Source organism: Microcaecilia unicolor, chromosome 1, assembly GCF_901765095.1.
Source record: "Microcaecilia unicolor chromosome 1, aMicUni1.1, whole genome shotgun sequence".
NCBI lineage: Eukaryota > Metazoa > Chordata > Amphibia > Gymnophiona > Siphonopidae > Microcaecilia > Microcaecilia unicolor.
In genome coordinates this window covers 265,108,073-265,133,825 of record NC_044031.1, presented here as the reverse complement: position 1 = coordinate 265,133,825, position 25,753 = coordinate 265,108,073, and the positions used below count along the sequence as shown (strand labels likewise).

At 42.7% G+C, this 25,753-nt stretch overlaps 1 protein-coding gene across 1 annotated transcript in view; it reads right to left on the bottom strand.

Moving 5' to 3' along the window:
- Positions 1-2,061: 2,061 nt before the first annotated feature.
- ANO10 (anoctamin 10) overlaps positions 2,062-25,753 on the bottom strand; it is a 299,674-nt gene continuing 275,982 nt past the window's right edge. Inside the window, exons 12-13 of the mRNA XM_030206114.1 lie at positions 2,236-2,355; positions 2,062-2,097 (exon numbers count right to left, since the gene is read on the bottom strand). Of these exons, the coding sequence (XP_030061974.1) occupies positions 2,074-2,097; positions 2,236-2,355 (144 nt within the window). The 3' untranslated portion in view covers positions 2,062-2,073. The remainder of the gene's footprint in view (positions 2,098-2,235; positions 2,356-25,753) is intronic.

Here is a 25,753-nt window from a genome sequence, read left to right as displayed (position 1 = left end):
AGAGTAATGCATTGCCACCCACCGGCTATAGCCAGCTCTGCAATTTTGGGGGGCGCAGAGGTGGACGGGGGGGGGGCGCCGAGGTGGACCGGAGAGCCTGTTGTTAAAAATTTACCAGCACACCACTGTGCAGGAGCCAGAAAGCACCCCTCCCCAGCTTAAAGGAAGATCTAACAGGGAATGCGGCTGCTGGACACAGAGCAACAGGTAGTTAAAAACTGATAAGAATTGCTTTGTCCTATAAGACAACAACAAGACAGAAAATGCACACGTGCCTTTCTTTTCTGCTTATATTCATATGACTCAGAATGTGAGTAAAAAATAACAACCCTGCACATTAGAACTTATGCTCATAGCTGCAGTGTGCATTATCGAGGAAGGAAGACATTACAAAATGTTACTGATAAACAGACTAAGACTTGAGATGCAGTCTAACTAAAGGTGGCCATATTCTGCTCTGCCTCTGTCACGTCCCTCACCTCGGTCCCGGTTGGGTCTTCTGGCGGCGCAGGGACGCACACCGCCATAACGATTCGGCGCTCCCTCATGTCTGTCAACGTCAGACGCTGGCCCGAAGACGCCCCAATGCTGACGCCCCTGCGTGACGAGGCTCTCTGCCCCAGCGCGGCCGGCTGACGTCAGATGCCGCCACTATTTCCACGAGCCTTCCCTGTCCCTCGGGGCTTCAGCTTCTATTGAGGTAGGTGTCACGCTGCTCCTTTGTTTCCCTTTTTCCTTATTCCTCGTTACTGACTCTTGTCTGCACCCGGCTTACTCTCTGACCTGCTGCCTGCCTACTGACTCCTTTCTACACCCGGATTATTCTGACCTGCTGCCTGCCTACTGACTTTTGCGTGCATCCGGATTTCTCTCGTCCCGCTGCACAAGTCCTGCTGGCCGGCCGCACCTGGGGGCTCAACCCCCGGGGAACAGCGGTCACCGCAGGTGAACTTTGGGGTTGCTCGGCCGCCAAGCAGTATCCAGGTTCGAGTCTTTGCACCCAGCCGCTCTACTTGGCCTAAAAAACTCACAACTCTGATAGCCTCAGGTTTCAGTGAATGACCTACTTTCAGCAGCTTAGAAAATGAAAACAGTGCACAAAGGATCAACTAAAATCACAGCCTGGAAGCTTGCTCTTTTTAACCTCAGATGAGGAATTTAGAAAGAAGCTATCAGCTCTGAGTAATTTCACACTAAATCCATCCTAGGAGCACATCAGTCTGGATTCCTGTGTTTGCTTTTTTATGCTGTGTCTGTGATCAGGCTGTGTCTATGTGATCAGAGCAAGGCAGCTTTTCAGGGTTCAGCTCTTTGTAAGGCAAAGAGCTATCTGCAGGATAACAATCTAGAGTCTGCAATTTTGCTCCGGGGACATCTGGTTGCTAGCTTTTTATTTTTTTAAACTAGACTTGTGATTGTAATAGGCTAGAACATATTCCATTAAAAAAGACCAGCAGAAGCACAGCACCAACGACTCAAATCACAATACAGTGCACCTCTGTAAACAGCTGGACAGACAGATCTAATACTTGTACCCCTCCTGCACGCAGAGACCTGCATTTCTGATACATTCCTAATAAAGACAGGATTATGAATCTGTGCTGACACAACAGCTGATGATCACTAAAAATTCTGCATCACCATGTCAATTTTTGCAGATGTCCTTTTTCTCTTCACTCTGTAGGACAAGCACCATGGTAAGGAAGGAAATGAGGAAGCCCTTAAGGCTTTGATGCCTCCATGGTTGCAAAGGAAACATTTTCAACAATCACACTTCTAGCTACACGCCTAGATCCCAAACAGATAACATAAACACAAGCTGTTATCGAACATGGTCTGCAAGGTGATCACAGGAGCTCTGATAAAGACAAGGTTTTTAATCTGAATGTCCCACATTTTCTGCAGTTATTACAGGGAAACCGTACAAGCGTAACAACAGACAGCTCTTCCTCCCCACTAAGCATATAACGTGGCTGGGTGGAAAATATGCTGAAGCTGTGATCTAAAAAATGGTAAAATAATGAAAACGCTGAAAAAAAATGCTCTGCACAGCACATGCTCCCAAGATATTCCTTACCAGTCTTCTCTCAGGTCCAGCTGCAAATGTGGAGAGAAAGTGAAATGACCTTATAGAGAGATCAGCTGAATAGTGCAGACAACAGATTCTGTTCCTGTAATAACTTCTTTCTGTTTCTAGCAGTAGAAATTGAGTTGAAGAAAGTGCCCGTTCCTTACCTGCTTTTGTTTGAGAGCTTCCAGTGACTCAAACTCCATCCTGGCCAATTTCATCCGGATCTCATAGGGGTAGTCAGGAATCACAAATGCCATAATAAATTTCATTGCCAGCAGAGCATGCTGCAAAAAACAAGCAGAAACATCGATGAGTACCATGACAGTCTTATAAAAGGAAGCAACAGGCTGGAAGTTTCCGGAGCATGAAGCGAAAGACAAAAGCCTGGACTACAGTGAGTTTTGCTTAATCTAATAATTACAAACAAAAATCTATATCACCTAAAAGTACATGATCTCCGCCAAAATGAGTTTTTCCATTAGTTTTCCATCGTCATTTTCCATTTGGATGTCATCTGCAAGCCAAGCCATCAGACATGACCTTCAGAATATATTTCAATTCTAACCTGAATGACAGGACAAAGTCCTGCAGTAAACTGTTTTCATTATCAGAAGCATCCAATATCTTTGTTTGGCTAATCACTGGATACCACTGTCAGATCGAAGATCAGCTGACTAGTTTACTTTGCCCATATTTACAAGGAAAAATAAAATACTTGATTACTTGTATAATATTACTCCTTAGGAACAGTCAGTTTTAATGGATTTTGCACTGGTTCTCTAGATGAGCCTAAAAGTTTCAATCCAACACCCAATAATTGCATAAACCGTAAAATCAACACAAATGGGTAGTAACAAAGAACTTTTACTTTGTTTACCGTACTTAGTACAATTGGCAATACTTTTACTTTTTTTGCCATACATTTTACTTGTAACTTGTTATAAGTAAGCTGTACTTTTCTACTTTGTAACGAAGTACAAACTTAGAAAGGATTTTTAAAAGTATTTTCCATGTCTCTTGCAGCTGATTGGGCCTGAACCTCCGGTCCCAACAACAGCTGAGCTTCAACCAGAAGTTCAGGCCCAATCAGCTGAAAGCCAGCATCTGATATCACCGCTCCTCTCCCTTCCCCGAAGCTAGCTCTGCCCCCAGCACCCCCCCCCCCCCCCCCAACTAGAAAGAACAACCTTGACCTGGACAAGTTCGAAAGTTACCGGCCAGTATCAAACATCCTATTTCTAGGAAAACTTATCGAACAAACAGACTGTGTTCAGCTCAGTGATTGGCTAGACCCATGTCAATCTGGATTCAGACTAGTTATGGAATGAAGATGGCCCTCATATCCCTACTAGATGATCTTCACAAAAACCAATACAGGGGATTTGCCTCAGTGTTAGCACTGCTGCCTTTGACCACAATATCATGCTAGCACAACTGGCAGAAACAGGTATCAATGGCACAGTACATGTCTGGGTCAGACAGTCAACCCAATACTGTTTAGCAGCACCTCATCACTGACCTGCGGGGGTACCATACGGATCAATATTGTCCTCTATTCTGTTTAATATCTGAAGCCACTAGCCAAGGTAATTCAGTCAATGGATATTCAGTTCTACATCTACATGGGTAATGTGCAACTACACATGCCCTCTGAACCAAACTTACCTACAACACTGTAAACTAGCTACCTGTTTAAAAGCAATTCAATAATGGGCTAAAAATAACAAACTTTGCCCAAACCCAAGTAAAACTGAACTGCTGTGGGTCTCTAACCCAACTGGCCACATACGTGACATCAAAATCTCATTTTGGAGATATGAGCTCCCCCTTAAATCACAAGTCAGGGACCTTGGGATACAGCTACACTTAACATTTACACTGATTCCCCAAATCCAAGCAACCTTCTGAAACTGCATCTACAATCTGCAACAACTATGCTATCTCTCTCTATCATCAAGAAGACAAGTCAGACCAATATAGAGTGCATTACAGTAATCTGGCATGACTATAAACAATTTGCACCAGCTCCAACTGATCCAGAATGCTGTAGCAAGACTGATGGAAGGTTAAAGCAATGTAATCATATCACACCATTTCTGCAAGAACTTCACTGGCTACCAGTTCAATACAGGGCTAAATTTATAACTCAGTGTCTGATCTTTAAGTTCTTAAACAGGGCCGTGCCTAGGGTCTCTGGCGCCCCCCTGCAGACTATCAGTTGGCGCCCCTACCCCCCTGTAAATGATCACGCCCCCCCGGTGAAAATGATCGCTCACCACTTGCCACACTGACAGGAATTGTCAGCAATATTCTTAGAAACAAATTGCTATACATTGCAAAATAAGATAGCAGATGTAAATTCTCAAAGTGGACATATTCCAAACGCTATTTAGACAAAAATAACTGAACCCCCAAGATGCCAGACTCTGCATACAATGCAACACCACAGAAACAGAAAATGTCCCTAGTACTGTGCAAAATATAAGACTGCAGATGTAAATTTGAAAAAAAACTAACAAGAACCAATCACCACTTACAAATTAACAAATAGAAATAAAACAAATATAGAAAATAAAATAATACCATTTTATTGGACTAATACATTTAGCTTTCAGAGGCCAAAACATCCTTCCTCAGGTCAATACAGTATAGTGCTGTTACAGTATCCTATCCTGACTGAGGAAGGGGGTTTTGTTCTCCGAAAGTTAGTCAAAATGTATTAAAATTAGTCCAATAAAAAGATTACCTATTATAACATTTATTAACAAAGCTACAATACTACTGTATCCTAAAGCAAAAAATAAAAGTAAATATTTTATTACAGTTTGTTGTCTCTGGTTTCTGCTTTCCTCATCTTCTTTTCACTGTCTTCCTTCCTTCCATCCAGCATCTGTCTTTGTTCTCTCTCTGCCATCCAGTGTCTGCCCTCTCTGCTGTCCCCTCATCCAATGTCTGCCCTCTCTCCCTGCTCCTTCCATCTACATCTGCCATCTATTTCTGCCCCTTCCATCCACCATCTGCCCTCTCTCTCTCCCCCTTCCATTCACTGTCTGCCCTTTCTATCGCTTCCATCCACTGTCTGCCCTTTCTGTCTGTCCGCTCAATCCCATTTGCCCTCCCTCTCCCATCCATCAAGGTCCCTCTCACTCCCCCTTCCATCTAGGATCTGTCCCCTCTCTCTGCCCCTTTTTTCAGCCCCAGTTCCAGCCCCACTATCTCACCAGTCCCCAGTTTCAGCCCTAGCCCTTTTCTCCCACCAGTCTTGAGCTTCGGCCCCCAGCCACTTCTCCCTGTCCCCTTTTCAGCCCCCAGTTTCAAACGCAGCCCTTTTCTCTCACTAGTCCCGAGCTTCAGCCCCAGCCACTTCTCCCTGTCTTCTTTTCAGCCCCCAGTCCCCCAGTTTCAGCTCTTGTCCCTTTTCAGCCCCCAGTCCCAGTACTAGCCCCCTTATCCCACCTACCCTCCTTTTCAGCCCCCAGTTCCAGCTCCCTTCATCCACATGCCTTGCATTAGGGCCTCCCTTTCAGCCCCAGACCCCATCTGGGCTCCCACCCACATCCCCTTCTGCCATCTGAGATCCCCTCCCCATCCCCTTCTGTCATCTGGGCACCCCATCCCCTTCTGTCATCTGGGCACCCCACCCATCCCCTTCTGTCATCTGGGCACCCCTCCCCATCCCCTTCTGTCATCTGGGCTCCCCTCCCCATCCCCTTCTGTCATCTGGGCTCCCCCCTCCCCATCCGCCTCTGGGCACCCCACCCCATCCCCTTCTGTCATCTGGGCACCCCATCCCCTTCTGTCTGTCATCTGGGCACCCCACCCCACCCCATTCTCCCTCTCCCCCTCCCCCTGCATCTGGGCACCCCCCCTCCCCTCCCCCATCCCGCACTCCCCTCCCCATCCCCTTCTGTCATCTGGGCACCCCTCCCCATCCCCTTCTGTCATCTGGGCTCCCCTCCCCATCCCCTTCTGTCATCTGGGCTCCCCCATCCCCTTCCCCATCTGGGCTTCTGTCATCTGGGCTCCCCTCCCCATCCCCTTCTGTCATCTGGGCTCCCCTCCCCATCCCCTTCTGCATCTGGGCACCCCCCCCATCCCCTTCTGCCATCTGGCCTCCCCTCCCCATCCCCTTCTGTCATCTGGGCACCCTCCCCATCCCCTTCTGTCATCTGGGCTCCCCTCCCCATCCCTTCTGTCATCTGGGCTCCCCTCCCATTCCCTTCTGTCATCTGGGCTCCCATCCCCTTCTGTCATCTGGGCTTCTGTCATCTGGGCTCCCCTCCCCACCCCATCCCCTTCTGCCATCTGGGCACCCCTGATCCGACCCCACTACCAGCTCTGTCGAGATGACAGCGGGTGGGGGGGGTGCTCCTCTCCGCTGCTCCCACCCTACCTTCTTTTAAAAAATAAATCAGTAAAGCGGCGTGGCAGGCAGCGCAGCTTCGCGTCTGCCCTGCTTGTAAAACAAGTAGATCTCCTCGTCGGGCCTTCGCTCACTGGGTCCCGCCCTCCACTGAGGTAACTTCCTATTTCCTCGAGGCGGGACCCAGTGAGCGAAGGCCCGACGAAGAGATCTACTTGTTCTACAAGCAGGGCAGACGCGAAGCTGCGCTGCCTGCCGCCGCTTTACTGATTTTTTTTTTTTTAAGAAGGTAGGGTGGGAGCAGCGGGAGCGGAGCACCTCCCACCCGCTGACACCCGGGGCGGACCGCCCCCACCGCGCTCTTGGTTCCCTCAGTGTCCGCCTTCTTCTGACGTCAGAAGAAGGCGGGACACTGAGGGAACCAATGAGTGCAAGGGAAGGGAGACATCGGCAGGGCTTTCACCGACGCTGCTGCAGCCTGCGACCAAGGTAATTTAAAGTCCTCGGCGGCGCGGGGCGAGGGTAAGCACCGCGGCGGCGCCCTCCAGAGGTGGGCGCCCCCCTGCGGCGCTTACCTCGCTTACCGCATCGGCACGGCCCTGTTCTTAAAGGAAATGGACCAGAGCACTTAAAGAACACCATCTCTCTCTACACACCTCCAAGGTGACTAAGGTCCTCCCAAAGATATGCCTAACCACACCCACTTCAAAGGATATCACATGATGTGACACCCGCCAACAAGCCTTCTCTGGATTACCCCACATTCTCTGGAGTGCACTCCCTCAAAGACTTTGCTCAATACAAGACTATCTCTACTTCTAAGCCTTTTATGGAAGAAGCAACTAGCTAGTCACACAAGTACCAACACTGGATGCATATATTGTAACACAAGTTGCTTGTCCACTCTTGCCCAAGCTTGAATGCAATTTTATTTTCTATCTAACTCCTGTTTGTCTTTTTTATCTACCTATGTTATACTCTACTTAAACCCTGGCCTATGCTGTCTATTAAGCTGTTTTAATGTGTTATGTTGCCATTTTAGGCAGCATACTATGCCATACTGCATACTGTTCTTAGAATATTTTTTCTGCCGAAACTGTCTACTACCTATGTGCAGACTATTCTTGCTGTACAAGATGGTAAATAAATCCTAATAATAAATAAGGTACAGCTCTATTGATTTCTTTAGCAGTGTTTTCATAGCTTTACCCTCTATCAAACACAGACTGATAGACTGTCTCTGTTCTGCTTTTGTGCTGTTGGACTGTATCTACTTTCTCCTAGTCTCTTAGAGCTCTGTCTGTCTCCAAAAGATGTTGAGCAGCTGTGAGGGATGCAACTAACACTTCCTTGATCTCTCAGTATACTGAAGTATAATCTACTTGTCTGCATTCATGTATCCTGGTTTGTTAAGTACTTCATCTTCTCTAAATGGATTTGTGATCATTTCACCTGTAATTACACCCTTGTATCCCACTTTAGGTACATGCCTTCCCTTTCCTTGCAAATTCTAAGCAAAGGAATTTAGATTTCAGTCTTCTGTTGTTTCCTCTATCCTAATTGTTCTCCTTTGGTTTTCAGTCTCTCTCTTATATACCTAAAGAAAGTATTAGGTGCTCTTGACTGGCAATTTTCTTCTCTGTTTGGGCCTTTGTTCATTTAATTGCCTTTCCTGCTTCCCTTTATTTCTTTTTTTTTTGATGATTCTTTTCTTTCTTCCTCCTCCTGTGTGTGTGTGTTTTTTTTTAAATTTTAGTCTTTACTATTTTTGCTGCCACTTTGGAGAATCATATTGTTCTCTTTTGCCTCTTCTCCTTGATAACCTGCCTTGCATAAAGATTTGCTGCTTTTTCTGTGTTCCCTTTTATTGTTGTCCACAGTTCCCTTGTACCCTTTAAATCCACAGGACCTGACAGGGCTTCCTCAAAGAAATGATTCATTTTATAAGACAGTTTTATGAAGTCCAAGACCTTTGCCCTGGCATTGATTAGTTTTAGTTTATTATTGAAAAAACACTGAATCATCATCACGTCTGGCTAGACTCAAAAGCATAAGGTCTGAGCTATGAGCTGAAGATGGTCTCATCATGGTTTCCTGGTCGAAATGATAACTTTTATAATATGAAAGAATTAATGCCATGCAACCCAACCCCACTGAGGACATACTGACCTTACAAACAATAAGGGATGATTACATTTCTTGCCAACCTTTACCCCACCCTTCCACATACACACACCGCAACTGTACAGAGACCACTGGAACTAAATTATGTCCTATCAGTGTTGGTGATGCCACTATTGCTCGCCATTTCTAAATTTAGTATCACTGCTTCTAGACTGAGTGCTTCAACTAGTTACCTAGTACTCCTTCTAGGAATCTAGGTTTGCGCCACTCCTAGCCGATGCCACAGCTGACAGGCTGCCCTTCATATCCCCAATAAGCAACTACTTCTTTTTGCATCTCATCCTTTGGTTATCTTTCATCATCATCAGCCTAGAGGTGTCCCAGAATAGTTTGAAGCTTTATGAATAAGATAGAGGCTTTACTGCTATCTATGGCCCCTGTACTCGGACTTCCAATCCATGTGTTTGGCCCTCAGTGTACCCCTTAGAGAGCAACTTTTGAGGCATTACAATTTAATGTGATTTGAAACTTAGATTAGTTTAATTTCCCAGCAAAATCATTTTAATCTTGGCTAACTAAATTGAATTGAGCAGGAATAAAATAGCTTAATTGGTAAGATCTTGGACTAGTCAAAATAAAGTGGTTATTATTAGTGTTTTATTTGTTGGGGGGGGGGGGGGCAAGCAGTTTTAATGGTTTTACTTCAGAGTTATGTTTTAACATCTTATCATATTAGGAAATCTCGTCCAAAAGGCTGGATTGGATAATTCCCTAATATTGCTACAGAGTGTTTATTTTGCTCCTACATACATAAAAGTAATTATAGGGAATAGGCCCAAATTACCCAACAATAATTTGAAGAGAAGTCAGTTTAGAAATTTACGGAGAGTTTTACAGACTCCCCCAATACAAGAGGAGAATAATAATGCTCAACCAATACCTTGTATTTTTTTAATGCCAGATCTCTATGCAATAAAAGTATTACATTAAGAGATCTGAAAGGAGATAACAATGTTGGTTTAACATTTATAACAAAGACTTGGCTAACTTATTTGGACAGTCTAATTGTACTTGATGTGTGTCCTCCAGGTTACAAGATTATCCATTGTTTATGACCTACTAAATGGGAAGAAGGGATTAGATTAATACATAAAACTTTATTATGATTTAAATTATTGGCATCATCAATAACCACAGGACTAGAACGTATGATTTTATCAATTACATTATGATTACTACTACTACTTATCATTTCTACAGCGCTACTAGACGTACATAGCGCTGTACACTTGAACAAGAAGAGACAGTCCCTGCTCCCAGAGCTTACAATCTAATTAGGACAGACAAACAAGACAAATAAGAGATAAGGGAATTACTAAGGTGGGGATGATAAAATAAGGGTACTGAACGAGTAAGGGTTAGGAGTTAAAAGCAGCATCTAAAAGGTGGGCTTTCAGCCTAGATTTGAAGACAGCCAGGCATGGAGCGCGACATACTGGCTCAGGATTACAGGGTTCTTTGGGTATTCTTTTAGTTTATAGGACTCTAGGCAACTGGGCTATAAATCAGACTCAGTTTCTAGATTTATTTCTCAGTATTCAACTACTTTTACACAATTATTATTACTGGGAGATTTAAATTTACATTTAGAAGACAATTCTGACTTAATAGCTAGAAATATGTTCTGTTATTTGGAATCTATGCCAGTGGCGTAGCCAGACCTGACATTTTGGGTGGGCCCAGAGCTAATATGGGTGGGCACTATGTATATAGGTATGAGTAGTGTTTCTTGGGATACTACAAAATAATGCCTTAGATTGCAATAGATTATGTATTTCTAATTAGTCTGCCCAACAGCTGCCCTGCATCAGCATAAACCATATACATACTTAATGGAAAAACTAATATTTTTAAAGAGGGTTACGTTATCCCATATTTTAAACTTGACCAGACATAAGTCTACTATAATGGCAAACATCTCAACACATATGACAGGATCCTGCAATATAATTACAGCAATGGCATATCCTTCAAATTTTACTTTATAACAAATGTAAATGCCTGATTAAACTGTATTCAAAAAATGGGTAAATACCTTTGAAGTTCTTTTTCCCTTCCATCTATCCCTGTAGCCTGGTATCAGCCCTTCCTTTCTCTTTCCTACCCCCATCTATCCTCGTAGCTTGGCATCAGCCCTTCTTTTCCTTTCCTTTCCCTTCCCTACCCACCCTCATCCATCTCTGTAGCCTGACATCAGCCCTTCCCTTCCCTATCATCTATTCCGTAGCTAGGCATCAGCCCTACCCTACCCCTCCCTGTAGCCTAGCTTCAGCCCTGTCCTACCCCCATAGTCTGGCATCTCCCCTGCTCGTCCCAATCTCCCCCACCCACCCTGAAGCACTAAATATAAAGCCTTTTGCTTTTTAATGTCCTGAGCACTTCAGAGCCCACCCCATCCAAAAACCCACCTACATTAAATATAAAACTTTTTTTAAATTTTAACCTGGCTACTACAGAGACCATCCCCAGCCAAAACCCCATAAATATGAAATATACAACCACTGAGCCCATTCCGACCCAGAAACCCACCAACCTTAAATATAGTAATAGCCTTTTTTTTCCCTAGGCAGTGAATAGCCCACCTACACCTAGATGTCCACCAGCATTACACATGTTTAAAACTTTTATTTTACCCGGGCTTCAGTATGCAGAGAATGTGCTGGTTCCTGTGCCTGTTTTGTGGCTGCAGTGGAGTGCTGAGGCCTGTGGCTATACTGAAGGCTGATCACTGAGGGCCCAACTGTTCTTCAGCTCACACACAGGTGCAGTGGAGGAGACCATCCAGCCGATTTTTCGCTGTTGTGCATGGCGCGTTGTGTGGGGGGGGGTCTGAGTCACACTCAAGATGGATGGACGGATGGAGCGCAGCGAAGACGAGGCTGAGCGCGCCGCCGCGCACAGCATACCGATGCAACATCTCAGCGCGCTGCAGAAGAGCCTAAGACATCATGCACGGGGTCAAGAGCTGCGACCTGCATTTCAGTGCCATCTGCGACTGCGTGCATCCCAAGTCTTCCTCAAGCCTGAAAGGTAGGGGGCTGGATCAGCACTATGGATATGATGAAGGCTGCTGCAGACGCTTGAGTGGGCGGGCCTGAGCTGACATTGGATAGCTACGCCCATGCACATTCAGGTTAGTAAGATAGAACTGACACATGAAAAGGGACATGTGCTTGACTTTACTGCTTCACTTACTAAACAAGATATTTTAAAATGATATCTAAAATTACTTTGAGGCATATTTTCAAAGCACTTTGGGAGGCTAAGTTCCACAGGTTTCTATGGAACTTTGGGAGGCTAAGTGCTTTGAAAATGAGCCCCTTAGTCTCTAGTGCCTTGGTCTGACCACTATTTAGCTAATTTTAAGTTATATCTCCCTTATCAATGGAGAAAGATCGCTGAAAAATCTCAGGTTAATCAGATGGGAAGAACAATTGCTGTTAACCAGTTTTAGAGACAAGTAGAATTCCATTTGATAGGTCTAATTTAATTCTGATGATATGTTGTCTGATTGGAATTATTAATATCAGATGCATTAAGCAACATTCATCTGAAAAACTTAAGACATGTAAAGAACCTCTGCTCCATGGTTTTTGAACAAGCTTCAATCGATTATAAAGACAATGTCACCAGTTTGAGAGGACCTGGAAAAAAATATCCTAATGCTGGGTTATGTTGGAGAAACCAAGTTTAAAACTTATAAAGCTGCCCATATCAGAAGCTAAAAAAGCATATTTTAAGAAATTGACTGGATGGATAAACCAGATCAAAAGTAACTTTAAATTTTTTAATAATCTCACTGCTCTCTGCTAAATCTCTATTGTCACATTGTGTTTTCATTTGGGAATCAGACTGACACCTCCTATGATCCCCAGCAATGGACTAAAGCTCTGAAACAGTATTAAAAGTATCTCTTGCTACCAATATGTTTGAAAATGGGTACAAGATATTATATATGTGGTACTATACGCCCATGCGCTTATGCCAAATTTATAAGACTGGTTCTGCTGTGTGTGTAGTGGGCTTGTGTTGGGCCTTTGCTTCTCTGAATGCCACTCGATTGTTAATCTTTATTTTTGTTTCCCTGGGCTGCTGTAGCATATTTGTTGGCGGTGAAGTTTGGGAGGGTTGAGGAGTTATTTTGGGGTTTAATTGTTTACTATTACTATTCCAGCAGCAGCGATCCCCATATGCTGCCCTGTCACCGCATTGATGTCTCTTCTCTACTGTGGCCCGCTCCGAGGAAACAGGAAGTTATGACAGAGAAGTGGCCCGCAGTATAGAGGAAACACTGGTGAAAGGCAGCGTATGGGGATCGCTGCTGCCACCCGACTTTTCAAAAACAAAAAAGAAGGTACGCTGGGGAGGGGAAGGAAGGGGAGAAAATGCCGCTCATAAAGTGCGCCACCTGAGGACCCTGCCTCAGTTGTCCTAATGGTAGGGCTACCACTGAAAGGTATGGTACTGCCTATACTTATTGTAGTGATGTCTACTTTGGACTACTAGCTATTTCATCAAAGACCTTGTAGCTTGTTCAAAATGCTGCTGCAAGACTCATTACTGGTAGTTAACGGCAAGACCACAATACATTAAGCCTTTGAGGCCTCCCCTAGATAGCCATTTCCTTATGTCTTCTATTTAAGTTTATGTATTTAGTTTTAAAGCTTTACATTGTGATGCAGCTTGTGGCCTCCATGGTTCTATATCAATCTGGCCATATTTTCAGTCTTCCCGGCAGGCTCTCTTAGAAATGCCATCTTTTAAATCTGTTCTATATACACAGAAACAATTGTTTTCTGTGGCTTGCCCACAGGCTTGGAACGGTCTTCTGCCTGAGATGCAAGCAGAAATGAATGCTCTTTTAAGTTAGGAAGTTATTAAAAACATATCTGTTTGGGTGTTGTTTTTCAGTTCTGATATATGATGTCCATTAATGAATTCAGTTTCAGGGTTTAGCTTATAGTATGTATGTTAATGTTATATTGCATTATGATTAAACATAGAAAACATAAAGGCCATGTGGCCCATCCAGTCTGCCCATCCATATCATTTGCTATCTCTTCCTCCCCCTAGGAGATGCCACATGCCTATCCCATGCTTTCTTGAATTAAGGTACAGTCCTTGTCTCCACCACCTCCACTGGGAGTTGTTCCACGCAATAGAAACATAGAAAAACATGTCATTATGTAACACTGGAATTCATTGCCAGAGGATGTGGTAAGAACAGTTAGTGCAGATGGATTTAAATAAATCATAAACTAAAACTGAATCCCGACAGGACACAAGGTGTCATATTTTCTAGGAAAGGTGACCATGCACCAATAATTCCCATTACTATTGAAGGATCTGCAGTTGTATTTCGATCAACCATCTAAGTTCTGGGCATCATTTGGATCAGCACCTTAACTTCAGACCACAAATACTAATAAATCTCTCAGGGTTCCCCTCTTTCCCCCATCTGTTTAACATTATGATGATACACACTTAGTCATCTTTGAGAAATCATGGTCTTTCGACATACATATATGCTGATGATGTCATCATTTATAGCCCATTCTCTAAGGAATTACTTGGCATAACTCACATGATTAGTCTAGGGATAAAACTTTTGGAATCATGGGCTTCTAATTTCAAACTAAAACTTAATATGGATAAACTAAGTTTCTAATGATAACTAACCCTCAGCATCCTATGAATCTTAGTAACTCTACTATTTAGAACAAAACCTATTCCCTTGAGTCATTAATGAAAACCTTGGGTGTCACAATAGATCATTTCCTCACCCTTGAAAACCAAGTTGATCTCGAGTGTCTTCACTCACTTTGGAATCTAAAGAGATTGAGGCCATTTTTCTGTAAATCTGACTTTTTGTACTTTGGTTAAATTCCTTGTCCTCAACCAAATTCGACTATGCAATTCCATCTATGCTGGACTTAAAGTTGGTCTTCTCAAAAAATTACAAACAGCTCAAAATACTCCTGCTCGTTTTATATGTAGCTCTCCTCGCTTTGCCAAAGCCATTCCTCTTTTATATGAGCTACATTGGTTACCATGTATGTTAATGTTTATATGTGCATTCTGATTAACATAGAAAACATAGATAAAGGCCATATGGCCCATTCAGTCTGCTCATCCATATCATCTGCTATCCTCTTCAAATTATGCGCTTTCATTCACCAAATTCTGTTTGGTCAAGCCCCGTCATATATGAATAATCTTCTTGAATTACCCCCTTGTAATACTGTATCATCATGTAGAGAGTATCTTCTCTAACATTTCCCTATCTGTAAGAATGTGATAGATAAAACAATTCACTCTGCTAATTTCTCCTTTCAAGGCACCAAAATTTGGAATTCTCTTCCTAAATCAATCAAGTTTATAGATGATTACCTAACTTTTATAAGTCTTCTAAAAACACATTTCTTCAGTCTGGCCTTTCTAAATACAAAGAACTCTACTTTAATTTTACCCACACCCTTTTCTTAATCTCATTTCCCATCTAGTCCTGCTTAATTATGTTCTCACCTATCCACCCATAATTATTTGTTTGTCCTTGAGACAGTCCAAATCCCTGTTACTTACTGCACATGTATTAATTTGCTTCTTGAATTTATTGTAATTTGTGTTATATTCTGTACATTATTATGTTTTATTCACTTGGCTAATGTGGGGTATAAACATCATGAATAAATAAATAAATATTGTACATTCTTGTTTTTATAAACTATGGATGCTTCATTCCGTAAAACATCTATTCTCTCAGGGAGCTCTTCTAATACTAACTCATACTTTCATTATCAGTAAACTTGACTATTGCAACACCCTCCCGAATGGTGCTCGTGCATCCAACGCCTGATACCTATAGATTGTGCAAAACTCAGCTGTTAACTTACTACTAACTCACACAAATTCAACTACGTAAACTCCTTTACTGCACCAGGAGCACTAGTTGCTGATTGCCCACAGGATAACCTACAAGATTCTGCTCTCACCCATAAAATTCACTACTCAGGACAACCACTATATATTTCTCGCTTACTGAAGCCCTATACCCCTTCAACTCCCTGACAATATCCTTGAGGCTGGACGCCCTCTCTTGACCTTCAAAATGGAATAACAACTTTTCTATTCTGTGACGCATTCCACAACTAAACTGCACTCTATAAGGACTTGGTTAAATTCTCCTCCTACTTTCACCCTTCTTGGGGACAAGGTATCAGCCACTACTGAGATGTATGTGAGTGTGTGTGTCTTTTCTGCCTCTAATATTACAACACTATCTCCTTGACTCTTTCCTATCAATGTTTGTAGTTCATCTTTACATTCTTAATTGTAAACTATTTAGACAGTTCGTTCTTGAGTGGCATATGAAGACATAAATAAACTTAAAATGTCAAGGTTTGGACAGGTTCTTGGAGGCAATGTCCAAGGCAGACTTGGGAGAAAATCACTGTATATTCATAGGGTAATGTAAGACGCATGGAATCTAGTTACTTTTGTGATCCTGCCAGGTACTTGTGACCTTCATTAGCCACTGTTGGAAACAGGATACCAAGCGTGATGGACTTTTAAGAACATAAGTATCTATAGGTACCAAAGGTCTATAAGCCCAGCATCCTGTTTCCAACAGTAGCCAATCCAGGTTACAAGTACCCAGCAAGATCCCAAAACAGTACAATACATTATATGCTGCTTATCCTAGAAATAAGCAATGGATTTTCCCCAAGTCCATTTTAATAATAGGTTATGGACTCTTCTTTTAGGAAGCTATTCAAACCATTTAAACCCCATTAACTGTTCTTTACTACATTCTCAGGCAAAGAATTCCAGAGTTTAATTACACGCTGAGTAAAGAAATATTTTCTCTGATTCATTTTAAATTTCCTACTTTGTAGCTTTACTGAGTAGCCCCTAGTGATAATATTTTTGGAAAGAATAAACAAGCAATTCATGTCTACCCGTTCCACTCCACTCATTATTTATAGAACTTATCATATCTTTCCACTCATTATTTATAGAACTTTATCATATCTTCTCTCAACCATCTTTTCTCCAAGCTGAAGAGCCCCTGACCACTTTAGTCTTTCCTCATAGGGAAGTCATCCCATCCCCGGTATCATTTTTGTCACCCATCTCTGTACCTTTTCTAATTTCACTATATCTTTTTTGAGATGCGGTGGCCAGAACTGCACACAATATTCAAGGTGCGGTCCGCACCATGGAGCAACACAAAGGCATTACAACATCCTCATTTTTGTTTTCCATTTCTTTCCTAATAATACTTAACGTTCTATTTGCTTTCTTAGCCACCACCGCTGCACACTGAGCAGAGGGTTTCACATATGGATCAACAATGATACCTATATCCCTTTCCTGGTCGGTGCTCCTAATGTGGAACCTTTTATCATGTAGCTATAGTTCAGGTTTCTCTTTCCCACATGCATCACTTTTCACGTGCTCACATTAAACATCATCTGCCATTTGGATGCCCAGTTTTTCCAGTCTTTGTAACGTCCTCTTGTCATTTTTCACAATCCTCTTGCAATTTAACAACTTTAAATAACTTTGTGTCATCACCAAGTTTAATTACCTCACTAGTTATTCCCATCTCTAGATCATTATAAATATGTTTAAAAAAAACAGTAGTCCCAGCCAGACCCCTGGGGAACCCCACTATCTACCCATCTCCATTGAGAATACTGACCATTTAACCCCACTCTCTGTTTCTATCTGTTAACCAGTTATTAATCTACACTAGGACATACCTCCTATCCCATGACTTTCTAATTTCATTACGAGTCTTTCATGATCTACTTTGTGAAATCCATTTTGAAAATCCAGATACACAATATCGATCGGCCTCATCTTATCCACATGTTTATTTACCACTTCAAAGAAATGTAGTAAATTGTGAGGCAAGATTTCCCTTGACTAAATCCATGTTGGCTTTGTCTCATTAATCCATGCTTATATATATGCTGTGTAATTTTGCCCAGCACTGATGTTAGGCCTCACTGGTCTCTAATTTCCTGGATCACCTATGGAACCCTTTTTAAAAAAATTGGTGTTACATGGTCACCTACCCTCAAATCTTCTGGTACCATGCTTGATTTTTCAATGTAAGTTACATATTACTAATAGCTCTCAAGTTAATTTTTTCAATTCTATCAGTACTCTGGGATGTATACCAACAAGTTCAAGTGATTTGCTACTCTTCAATTTGTCAAATTGCCCCCCATTATATCCAGGTTACTGATATTGTTTCAATTTCTCTGACTCATCAGTATTGAGAATTGAATACCATTTCTGGCTCTGGTACCTCTCTCACATTTTCCATGGTGAAGACTTAAGCAGAAAATTCATTTAATCTCTCTGCTATGGCCTTGTCTTCCCCAAGTGCCCCTTTTACCCCTAGGTCATCCAGTGGCCCAACTGATTCTTTTATCGGTTTCTTACTTCTAATATACCTAAAAATGTTTTTTACTATGTAATTTTTTCTCCAATACAATCTCTTTTCAAAGTCTCTCTTTGCCTTTCTTATTGCACTTGGATTTGACTTGCCATTCCTAATGCTGTTTTATTTTCAGTCAGATCGTTCTTTCATTTTCTGAAGGATTTTTCTTTAGCTCTAATAGGTTCCTTTACCTCAATTTTTAAGCATGTTGGCTGTCAATTGGCTTCCTTCTTCTTTTTAAAAAAAAATATTTCATTTATAATCAGTTAAATAGTTTACATTCAAATAACAACTTATGAATGATAATGGAAAAAATCAGAATATAATAGAAGGCTCTTCATTAATTGAGAAAAAAGGAAAATTACCCACTAATTTAGTCCACAAATCACTGGGCCAAGGTACAAAGAAATTAAGTAAAGAAAAGAAAATAATTAATCAAAACTAATTATATAGTAAGACAGACAAGAGATTTAGCAATCACAGCCATCTAACAGCATATTTCTATCAAGCAGGTTCACTCAAGTCAAGGGTACTTTTCCCCCTTCCTTAGCAACACAAATTTCATTCAACTTTTAGGATCAAAGAAAACAGAACAGCATTTAGGAGACCCAAACATCTACAGGCAAATTTTAAAGCAAAAGAACCACCCAAAGAGAGAACTCTAAACCTTAAGGTCAAGAATTCAGTGTCTCTAGCCAAGCCAGGAAAAATTTGTATTTTGGAGCCCTGTGAGGAAGTGGATTGTATGGCGATGAGCACGTTCTCTCTAAGGGAGCAGTTTAGCTGCCTGAAAGCAGGTGTTGCTGAACTGCCAAAACAGGTTCTGAGTCAGATGGGTGGGGCTCAGAGGGAAGGAGGTAGGTTAAATGACCTAAGAGTGTATGATCCAGTGAGGCCCTAGGCAAGAAATTTCCTGAGGAAGGCTGAGAGAAATGGACTACTCCCAAGGAATTACCTGGGGAAGGCTCAGGACAGCAGAGTGGACCTCAAGTTTATATCTCCAGAGTCTATCTGGGAAAGGACAATTGAGGTAGGAAGTTTCTGTAATTATCTTGAAGACTCATTGTTATGTGTGTCCAGGCTAAAGGAAAGCCTGTGTTTGTTTGAAACAATAAGATTGTATTTAGGGTGGCAAGAAGCCAGCCCTAGTAAGGCTGCTTCCTTAGGGTTTGACAATAAAACAGATACATTGCACTAAGCTGTGAGCAACAGGCTTTGTATAGTAGAACACAGTAATAAAGAATTCTTCTCTTTGCTCTTACCCCTTGTTTGCCAGTGTCTGTGAGCACGCCCTTCCTGTCTGCAAAGTCATGTTATCACAAGCCCAAAAAAAAGCCGCATTCATACGGTGAAATAAAGTTGAAATACATTATTTCTATCCGGTTCCAGAGCAAAGGTCACAAGAAGTGTTGTTTCTTCAGCTATAACATCTAAAGAGCTTTCAAAAAATTCAGTGAGATTCAACCCAGATTGAGGTTTATCAGTAGAACCTCCTTGAGATTCCAGACAAATATTGGGCTCCAACTATGATCAATAGCCCTCAACCAGAATTCCCAGTATCTCATGAAAATATTTCTTAAGCATATCTAATACTGGAATTAACAGAGACTTAGGAAAATTAAGGAACCTCAGGTTGTTCCTTCTGCTACGACTATCTAGGGTTACTATATTTTGTCCTCTCAAAAAGAGGACACATGTCCCACCCCTTGCCCTGCCCACGCCCCACTTGCATCCCCGCCCATCACATATTCCCCTCCCCTCCCCCCAGGTCACATATTCCCCTCCCCTGTCCCCCGGTCACCTCCCCTCCCCTTACTTACTATCTACTGCCCTGGTGGTCTAGTGACCTCTTCAGGGCAGGAAAGAGCCCCCTCTTTCCTGCCCAGAGCTCTGTCCTTGCCCTGCATCCTGTTGCTGTGACGGTCTTGGGATTCAAAATGGCCACCGAGAGTTGAAGTCTCGCGAGGCCGCTTCAACTCTCAACGACCATTTTGAATCCCGAGACCATCACAGCAACAGGATGCAGGGCAAGGGCAGCACTCCGGGCAGAAAGAGGGGGCTCTTTCCTGCCCCGAAGAGGTCACTAGACCACCAGGGCAGTAGATAGTAAGTAAGGGAAGGGGAGGGTAGGACAGGCCCGCCGCCCGCCCGCTCGTTTGTCCAGAAATCGGACAAATGGGCAGACTGGCAAAACTTGTCTGGACGCCCGGACCGGGTAAATCTGGACATATGGTAACCCTATGACTGTCCAAATATTCTAGCTTATGAGCTAATATAAAAAAAACCTGCTGTTTCTTAACCTCTTCCTCCAGTGAACTAACTCTAGTTGTTTGATGCCCTAGATTCTTGGATAAACACTGATAGTTCTCCTTCATTAAAGACACTTTATTCCCAAATGAATTAGAACCAATTGAACAGAAGAATGTAAACCTTGAATGGCATCCCACAAGGACTCCATAGTCACCACAGCCAGTTTCTTCCAAGTCTCCAGGGCCCAAGAAGCAGACCCCATACATAGGAACAAAAGCATCAATCCAGCCTGTCCCATCTCAGATGCCAACAACTGGAAGTTGCAGCAACTAGTCTCTCACAACTAAGGAAATCCAACACCACCATTGTTGTCTCACATCCCTGCACTGCCGCCACTGCTAAACTGCTTCTGGGTCTAGGAGGGGCTATGTTCAGCAGAGGACTGAGTGATGCTCCCACCATGCTGCTGTCTGATACTGTTCCAGCAGATCTGACTGAAGCGACTGCAGCCTCCTCCCGTGAATGAACTCAATCTCTTCAGTGTCACCTGCTTCGGGGTAAGACCTTCTCCAGGTTTTAGCCTTCCTTTTCCCCATGAGAAGACACAAGGAAATTGCTCCAAAGCTCTAAGTAGCCTCCGGGGAACAGGAGTGAAAACACACGTGTCTGCTTCGGACCTCTTTCCTCTTTTTTTAATGCATGCAATTTATCTGGTCTTTTTTTTTTTGTTACATTTGTACCCCGCGCTTTCCCACTCATGGCAGGCTCATTGCGGCTTACATGGGGCAATGGAGGGTTAAGTGACTTGCCCAGAGTCACAAGGAGCTGCCTGTGCCTGAAGTGGGAATCGAACTCAGTCCCTCAGTTCCCCAGGACCAAAGTCCACCACCCTAACCACTAGGCCACACCTCCACTCTGGCCTTCCAGCATGGTATTTTTGAACAGCATCCAAGTTTGATGTAAATTTTTGGCTTTTGCAGCTGCTCCTCTAAGGGGTCCTTTTACTAACCTATGCTAGAAAGTGGTCGGTGCTGCGATTAGTGCGTGGGTTTGTCGCATGCTACAGTCACTATTTCCCCATTAGCGCATGGCCATTACCACCAGAAGCCCTTAACACCACCTATTTAGGAGGTGGTAAGGGCTCCCATGCTAATCGGTTAGCAAGAAGTAATGTGCCCACGCTACCTGATTAGCACAGGGAACGTGTACTCCCCGCGCTAGAAAATAATTTCTATTTTCTACCACAGGGATTGGCATCCGCTAATCACAGCAATACTGCAGGATGCCTTAGTGCACCCCGCAGTGGTGCTGTTTTGGCACATGCTACCCGCACGGTAGACCTACCACCCTCTAGTAAGAGGACCCCTAAGTTTTTTATTTTGATCATTCTCATTTTATCATAGTCTCCTTTTTGAAAGTTAAATGCTAACATATTGGATTTCCTGTGCGTACTTATTCGAGAGATTATATCAAAGCTGCTCAAGTTATGATCACTGTCATAAAGTGGCCCCAGCACCATTACTTCCTGCACCAGATCATGCATTCCACTAAGAACTAGGTCTAGAATTCTTCCCCCTCTTGTTGGTTCCTGAACTAGCTGCTCCATAAAGCAGTCCTTGATTTCATCAAGGAATTTTACATCCCTAGCATGCCCTGTTGTTACGTTTACCCAGTCAATATCTGGGTAATTTAAATCACCCATTATTATTGTGTTCCCCAGTTTGTTAGCATCCCTAATTTCTAATAACATTTCTGCATCTGTCTGTTCACCCTGGCCAGGTGGACATTAGTACATTCCCACCACTATCCTTTCCCCCTTTATACATGGAATTTCTATCCATAGTAATACTGAGCCCCAATTTGTAAGGCCTTAGGCCCGAGAAGCAAAAATTGCTTTGTCCAAGTCTGAGTAGCTCTGGAAAAACCCATACCTTAATATTACAAAACAAATTTTGCCTATTTCTAAAAAAAAAACACATTCTCAAAACCATATCCTGATCATTAGTCTCAACAAACATAACAGTTAAGAGTTGAAAACTGAAATATGTCAGAGTTAACAAGTCTTGAGCCAGATTCAGTTAAAATATCCAAAAGATCCAAAGAAACAGATCCCTGATGTTCAGAGGGGGAGGCACATAATAAACTAGAATAATCTTAGGTTCAGATGTAGGTTTTAAGACTTCCTTCACAAATCTTACTTTTCCTTACCTCACAAAGACTGGCTCTTCAAACAGTGATGTGATGTAATGTAATGTCACTTTTATTCTACCAACTCCCAAACAAATGATTCAAAGTAACAAAAAATACAAAACATAATACTGACAACACAAATAGGTCTTCCGCAAAGAGTTCACAACTCATGCGGTAACGAACACCAAACTAACAGCTTGATAGGCAACTGAATTCTCAAAACATTTTTTTAATAGTGTATCCCAGATACTGAAGGAAAATAAACAAGTTGAGATCCAAATGCTCTCGATGATCTATAGTTACCAGGAAAAGAAAACAGGGTTTCTAAATATTCAGGGCTGGTATCATCAGAAATCTTATATATAAAACACACCAGCTTAAATTCGATCCTAACTTGTACTGGAAGCCAGTGCAAATGAGTTAATGCCGGTGTCACTCTATCATATTTCTTCAAGCAAAAATGAGTTTGGCATCAACAGTGGCCAATCCAAGTGACATATACCCAGCACAAACCTAATTAGTAGCAATATTCCATGCTACCAATTCCAAAGCAAGCAGTGGCATGTCCACCTCAATAATAAACTAAGGACTTTTCCTCCAGGAACTTGTCCACACCTTTTTTAAACCCAGATACGCTAACTGCTGTTACCACATCCTCCGGCACTTTGTTCCAGAGCTTAACTATTCTTTGAGTGAAAAAACAGTTCCTCCTATTTGTTTTAAAAAATATTACCACATAATTTCATTGAGCACCCTCTGGTGCTTGTACTTTTTGAAAGAGTGAAAAATTGATTTAACTTTTACCTGTTATACACCATTTAAAGTAGCAGTCCAGAAAAAATAATGTAAATCAAGGCATAGGAAATCAAAACCTGAAACACTATACAACAATCAGACTTCACCAAAAAATGAATGTGGACATTGTATGCAACGCATCTAAAAACTATCTTGAACCACCTTTCATACATGCCTTCTACTGGCATCTCAGGTAGAAGACAGGATATAGTCATAGACCCTAAATACCTCCAAGTCACCTTGCTTGTGTTATTCTTTCAACCATGAATTCTTGCCTTCTCCTATTCTGCATAGACCTGGCCGGCTATGACCTGCTGAAAATTCGCAGTTAGCGGCTAGCTGGTTATATCGTACAGTATAACCGGCAATCCACCAATTTTCAGCACATCGCTAGATAAGTGGAGTGGCCTAATGGTTAGAGCACCGGTCTTGCAATCCAGAGGTGGCTGGTTCATATCCCACTTCTGCTCCTTGTGACCTTGGGCAAGTCACTTAACCCTCCATTGCCTCAGGTACAAACTTAGATTGTAAGCCCTCCTGGTACAGAGAAATATCCAGAGTACCTGAATGTAACTCACCTTGAGCTACTACTGAAAAAGGTTTGAGCAAAATCTAAATAAATAAACACAAGAAAAGGTCACAGTGTTGAGCTACCTGCCCAAGATGGTTTGCAAACTCCATGAAACGTATTTCAAATCTTTCTAACTCAACCTTATCAAGGACATTGGTGCCTAGATGAACAATGCTGTGAAATTCACTCCCCCTTGTTCCAACTACCTCTGGATCCTCCAACTATCCTAACAAGTTGTGGTATCTGAAAGACGCTGAATCTCCCTTTCCCTATAAATCCTCTATAATAAGTTGCTTCTTCCTCCACAAAGATACACTATTGTCCTCTTCAGGATCCTGCTGTATATGACCCTCAATTAATTTCTGTTCCTACTTTGACAATGATCAATGGGTGCTCCTGGAACACTATCCACCTTATAATTGAAAGAGAAAAACACCTAGATTTCGACCCAAATCGGGAGATAGACGTTTATCTCACAAAATGAATAAATCGGTATAATGGAAAGCCGATTTTGGACGTTTTCAACTGCACTCCATCGCGGAAGCGTACAAAGTTGACGGGGGCGTGTTGGAGGCGTGGCGAAGGTGGAACTGGGGCGTGGTTATCAGCCGAGGAGAGATGGGCGCCTTTCGCCGATAATGGAAAAAAAGTATGCGTTTGTAGCTAGAATTTAGGGCACTTTTCCTGGACCCTGTTTTTTCACGAATAAGGCCCCAAAAAGTGCCCTAAATGACCAGATTACCACCAGAGGGAATCGGGGATGACCTCCCCTGACTCCCCCAGTGGTCACTAACCCCCTCCCACCACAAAAAATGATGTTTCACAACTTTTTTTCACCCTCAAATGTCATACCCACCTCCCTGGCAGCAGTATGCAGGTCCCTGGAGCAGTTGTTAGGGGGTGCAGTGGACTTCAGGCAGGTGGACCCAGGCCCATCCCCCCACTACCTGTTACAATTGTGCTGCTTAATGCTTAGTCGTCCAACCCCCCCAAACCCACTGTACCCACATGTAGGTGCCCCCCTTCACCCCTTAGGGCTATAGTAATGGTGTAGACTTGTGGGCAGTGGGTTTTGAGGGGGATTTGGGGGGCTCAACACATAAGGGAAGGGTGCTATGCACCTGGGAGCTCTTTTACCTTTTTTTTTGTTTTTGTAGAAGTGCCCCCGGTTGGTGTCCTGGCATGTGAGGGGGACCAGTGCACTACGAATCCTGGCCCCTCCCACGAACAAATGCCTTGGATTTATTCGTTTTTGAGGTGGGCGCTTTCATTTTCTATTATCACTGAAAAACAAAATCGCCCAGCTCACAAATTGTCGAATAAAACATGGAAGTTTATTTTTTTCGAAAATACGGTTCGGTCCGCCCCTTCACGGACCCGTTCTCGGAGATAAACGCCCATGGAGATAGACGTTTTCGTTCAATTATGCCCCTCCACGTGAATAACCTTATACACTACTGTGAACATTAGCAGTGTATAAATACAAAATTTTAGTTTGATCATCACTGATTATTTAAACAACCCATATTCTGCCATGTAGAAATGAGGTGAAGAACACTATGGCAATCTATTTATAATCAAGATCATCCTCAAAACAATAACTAATCAAGATATAATCAGCCTGCTGTGGGACAATTTACATCTGTAGGGGGTCCCCTCTGTTTCCTCTCATCAGGGTGTCTCTCTTCCCACTTCAAACAATATCAATTCTATTTAACTGGGCTGGAAAGACAGCAAAGGCTAATTTACATTTTCAAGATTAATTACAATTTTCTGAGAATGCTTGAAAGTTCGGTAGCCTTTCAGTGCACTTCAGATGGTTAACAATAGCCCCTTTCTTGGCACTGGTGCCAGAGAAATCTGGGTCTTAGGCTA